This window comes from Dama dama, chromosome 3, assembly GCF_033118175.1.
Source record: "Dama dama isolate Ldn47 chromosome 3, ASM3311817v1, whole genome shotgun sequence".
NCBI lineage: Eukaryota > Metazoa > Chordata > Mammalia > Artiodactyla > Cervidae > Dama > Dama dama.
The window spans coordinates 22,020,075-22,025,438 of record NC_083683.1 but is presented as its reverse complement, the minus strand read 5'-3'; the positions used below and the strand labels follow the sequence as shown (position 1 = coordinate 22,025,438).

The 5,364-nt window shown below is 45.2% G+C and overlaps 1 protein-coding gene across 1 annotated transcript; it reads right to left on the bottom strand.

Annotated features, from left to right (window-relative positions):
• Positions 1-1,408: 1,408 nt before the first annotated feature.
• Positions 1,409-5,083, bottom strand: ATXN7L3B (ataxin 7 like 3B). The gene has a single exon (XM_061124640.1). The coding sequence runs from the start codon at positions 4,754-4,756 to the stop codon at positions 4,463-4,465; it is 294 nt and encodes a 97-aa protein (XP_060980623.1). The 5' UTR covers positions 4,757-5,083; the 3' UTR covers positions 1,409-4,462.
• Positions 5,084-5,364: the final 281 nt, after the last annotated feature.

Here is a 5,364-nt window from a genome sequence, read left to right as displayed (position 1 = left end):
TTCTCTTGCTTAAACAAAGTGCTCTGGCCTTGCACTAGCATTGTTTTTGTTTCTGTAATTTTGTCTTTGAATTGTGGGCAAGTCACTGCTGCTGAATACATTTTCTCACCTCTGAAGGGACTATTTCCTTTTCAGCTCACATATGTTCAATTAGGTTCAAGTAACAAGGATCAAAATTTTCAAAATGGAAAAATCAAAACCAAGAAATCTACAGGTTTTTCTTTCTGAGCCAGTGCATCACATATTTTCTCTGGAAAATGTGTTAAGAATCAGAAAGCTTGTGCCCTCCACAACAGATTAAAACTTTCAAAGTCTGACATTATCTCTGAGAACCAGCAATTCACTATCCATAATTGAAGACTAATATTAAAATATATTTAAAGAAATCTATTTCTGAATCCTTTACTACTTGGGCATTTCTCATTTTCTGTCAACATCAATAAATCATTTATTTGGTTCCTGACCTCATGTTACATGCCACAGTTAAAACATAGTATTTAAGGAGTTAAAGGGTATGTACTTTTTTTTAAAAGTATAAAGATTAGTTAGAAAACATGAACAGAAATAAACTTGTATGTCCCGCCATCAAGTAATTTAGTAGAGGTCTTGCAAATACCTCATTTCAGAAAAGTAGGTTAGCAAGAAATATATTAATTCAAATCTAAACATACAAAATAAGATACAAAGATATTTGAGGCAGCTGCATGAGTATTAGGTGACTCAATACATGTCACATGTCAGTAAGGTCCCCTGAGATATCTGCTTCAACAGGTTTCCTCTGGTCCCGTTCCTGATACATTTTATTCATCTAAATACTATTTATGCTTTTGGGCTGTTTAAAGACCTAGAACATTCAGCAAACAAGTGATTTTGATCAATATTAAGGAGCAATTGGTACAGTTTCTAGGGAAAGTGCTCTAACTTTGGAATATGAACTGGAATAAATTTTTAAAAAATCTCTGAATTAATCTAAAAAACAAAATTACAGACCTAAACACTTGGAGTAAAATGAAAAGTATTAGAAAAAAACTAACTTTTAGAAAGGCTGACTCATTATTGCTATGACTTATTTGCCTCTCGAGAGCAAGAATATGTATATATTAAGATACCTCTAGCACCATTTAAACTGAACTATCCTTCACACTGGACTTATTTAGTGACAGGACTGGATTATATTTTACCACCTTCTTACTTATTATCATAAAAGGAAGATTGTATAGCTTCTCTCTCTTACTGGCTGTTGCAGAAAGCTAAATCTGAACTATCAGATGAAGAAATAAAATTCCTCTCTTCTGATAAAACTCCTATTCAGAAGAAAGTGACTAAGGGTCAAGGGTCAACAGTGGTTCAACATTTATTTCACTATGTGAAAACCCAAGAAACATGTATAATCTTAAAAGATGAATATAGAGTCCAAATAAAATCATTTTTAAAATCTTGTTTATTGTCATCATTTACCAATGAGGAGATGCAGTTTATTTACACCAGCAGCCATAGGGGCAAGGGGAATACACAGTTAGTTAGCAATCTGTATAGGATGGACTACTTATGCAAAAATAAGACTCTCCAAAACAGAGGACAATGAGTTTCACTATACTTCCCCAATGATCCCAGCATGCGACAATGCCAGGCAATGGCCCCTGGGCATGCGGTGGTGGGAACTAATGTATGGAAGAAAAAGCCACAAATCACAGAAATTTGTAAAGAACCCCTCCCCCCCCCCCCCCCATACATACACACTCAGATACATAATAGAATTACAGGGTGAGCAATACACTTAATTGAGGAGATTAGGACAGGAATTTTGCTGTTAAGAGGAAAGATAGGTAGGGAAAGGGAGAGTTCCTAACCACTGTCAACTATATGCTAGGGAGAATTCTCTCCCTCAAAATGAAAATAGTCTATCCCCTCAGGGCACCTGTTAGACCTAGCCCACCTCATACTCAATCAGGGGGCCACTGCCCTAATAATGGGGGGCAAAAAAACAAAAATACAAACCAAGAGGGAGGTAATGTGAACCAACCACTACTCAAAACTATTTCCAATTCTTCCTCCTCTAACCAGGAGAAAAGGCCAGAGAGGAAACAGCAATGTCACAATCTGAGCTCCCTCTCTGAAGTAAGAGTGGACCATAACCTTAAGTTTAGCCTGTTTCCCAGACATTATTGTAGGTAGGCCAGAGTCTCTTAGACCCTCCTTGCCTTCTGCATCTCCTTAGAAGGAGATGTCTGTACAAAAGTCAAGGGCAGGTAACCCCAAATTATTTTAGTTCTTGCCAAGGTCTGACTTTATTACAATTCTTGAAGCCCAATCTATAGCTAGGACCTGACGCTGAGCAGGACAACTCTAGAGGGAGAATGCAATAATAAGCAGCCTCAAGGCCCATTACTATGCTTCCCTTACCCCTGCACAGTATGTAACCTAAAGCAGTCCAAGAAAGAGTCCGAACAGTTCCTTCTGGGATCAGGAAGGATATGTGCACAGCAGAGGTGAGAGGAAATGGATCAGGACCTACTCCACTCCTGCGCATCAGTCCTTCAATGCTCTTCTGCTTGGGTCCTAGAGGCAGTACCCAAGTGGAGGGGGCAGATAAACCTTCTCAGAAAGTGAGACACAGCAGGAAGGCATATTAGCAAGGCAGTCCTACAGGGGAAATGCTTAGGTATGACACTGTTTATCACATACAAAAAAAATTACTTTCTCCTCCCATCCCAATCCCAATAGAGGGAGCCATAAGACAGATTCTGCTCTCTCTCACAAACACAAGAAAACAAAACAAACTTAAAAGAAGTCAAGGAAAGGGAAACTGGGCAGGCTTCAGAAGCAGGAGAATCAAGAGAGAGAAATTAGAACTGGTCAGCGTGAATGAAGAGTGGCAGGCAGCACCCGGGGTGATGAGCTGCACCAGACAGGCAGTGGGGCAGGGACTGGAGGACATGGGGCCAAGCCAGGAAAATGAGGCTGGGCCCCTTACTGCGGCACAGATGAGGTAAGAAAACATTTCAAAGAAAGCAGCACCGTTCCCGCTCACCTTGGGGGCTCCCACCCCTCTACACAGCATAAACTTCAATCAGGGAGTCAAGTGGAGAGTAGCTTTGATACACAGCTCACAGTTCCCATCATCCCCTACCCCATTCTCTAAAACCAGGGGGTTTCTGGGGGTCCTTTCCTTGAAAGGTCCTGTCCTTCACGCAACAAAACGACAGCTTGTGTTGTCAAGAAAGTTCAAAGGGGACTGACTGGAGGGCACTGCCCCGAGTGAGGGGCAGGTGGGGACCATCTAGATGTTCGCCATCACAAAACCCTGTGACTGCCCAACCCAAGGAGCAGGGGTGTGTGACAGGATACTGCAGTCAGATGAGAGATGACCCAGGATTGCTCCTTGGTTCCCACAACATTGCTGACTACAGGTGGAAAAGGTCCCCTCTGGGCTCAACTTTGAAAGTTCAGCCTCCTGGCTAGCCATGATGCTCTTCCATAGTTTTCTGCCCTGAAAGTGGGAGGCAGGTAGTGACCTGGCATAATAACCAAGTTAGACCCACAGACTGGCAAGGTAACTAGTGACTCGAGAGTAGGAAAATGCCCCACTAAACTGCTGTCCACAGCATAAGACATCCAGTTAAGAATCTTGCAGTTTGAAAGATCGTGCATAGTTGCAGAAGGCCCTGCTACCTCCCCAAGGGATCATTACTCAATCCTCAGCCTGCTTGGATAACCAAGTTGTCCATCTGCTTAAGCCTATGTCACCAGATGCGGTGCAAGAAAGAGGGCCCTGTTGAGCAAGATGCTAGCCCAAGTCCCCAAGTCCGTTGATGTCATTTTTAAATGCTGGACCTTTGGGAAACTGGTGACTTTGAGCTTTTCTTCTCCTTGCAGTCAAGACCACAGAGCTTCTCCTACAGATTCGGCCAGGAATTCTTTTTCATGGTTTTACTAGACTGGAATGCCTAATATCCAGCTCTCCTCACTGACTTTCATGTGTCTTGGAGAAACCCAAGGCTGAGAGATCAGAGGTGTTGTCCCACTGTGGCCCAACGATAAAGGCCTGTCCATCAGTTATGTCCAAACTGTCAGTTACCCAGAAAGCCCTTGACATCAGGCAGACAGAAAGGCTGAGGAACCAAAGAACTTTATATGCTGGGTGCACAGCTGCTCACCTGCGCACTGGGGACAGTATGGGGTTCTTGCGCACTAGAAATCAGCCGCGGCAGGGCGCGCTGGATCCATAGTACAGCTCCTCCTGCTCAGGATTTCAAAGCTGACCCAACGCAATACACTTATACAAGCATCTGAATTCCTAAATTCTCCACTTCGGGTTTTTAAAGGGTAGGATCTTCAGTGGGAATTGGGACTTTTGTCTGATTTTTTTTTTTTTTTTTTTCTACTTAGCTACCTAACTTCTCAAAACCACAGGACTGGTCTATGTCATTGACCTGGTCACCCTCAGACTCTCACGTGGCGGCTACTGGAACTCCGGAGGTGAGCGTTGCAGCTGCTGGTCAGGCCCATTCCCAGATTCTCCAGGAAGGGAGCAAAGCGGGAGGCGACACGCTCCTTTATCTTCAACTGGCTGAATGCCAAAATCCTTCACGTTACCAGTCTCTGCGAATTCCAGGTAGAAGTAGCCACACTTGACTGCCCGGTGCACCTCAAAGCAGAAGCCCAAACAAGAATCCTCTATCAGGTCTACGTATATCTCCTGAGCGATGGCCTCCAGCTTGTTAGTATCCAGGTTAGCCAAGGAAATTTCCTCCATTTTAATCTGTAAACGGCCGTGGAGTGGGCGCTTGGATTACTCACAGCTGCACGGCGGCAACACGTCGGGCTCGGAGGGCCGCGCCTAGGCCTCTAGGCCTGTCAGGGCCGCGTCTTCAGCGGTGAGTGCGGAAGCGTCCGCCGCGGCAACGGCAGGGAAGCAGCAGTCAGCGGCGACTGCTCCGGAATCCCAGGTCCTTCCGTTTTTCCTGGCGTTTCCCCGGGGCTGGGACTTGCAGCTCTGGCTGCCCGGGACTCACCGCCGCCAAGCGCTGTGGGTGCCGCTCTCCGCCGCCGCGGCCTCTTCCGCTCGCTGGTCCCGGCTTAGCCCCGCCTCCCCACTTCCGCTCCTCAGCTCGCCTGCGCACGGGCGGCGCGCAGACGCGCGGGGCTCGTCCCTGCGCGCAGCTGCCTGGCGAGCGTTGGAGCTCAGGGAAACGGGTGGGAAGAAAGTAAAATATGTTAGACTTTCATTTCTGTAATGGGAAAAAGATGCTAAGGATGCTATTTTATGTTATTTTGTTTACAAATGTAAACATTCGCTATTGAATTGAGCACCCATGCTGATCAATTCCCTCTTAAAAAAGACAGAAGACAACTATGTCCATG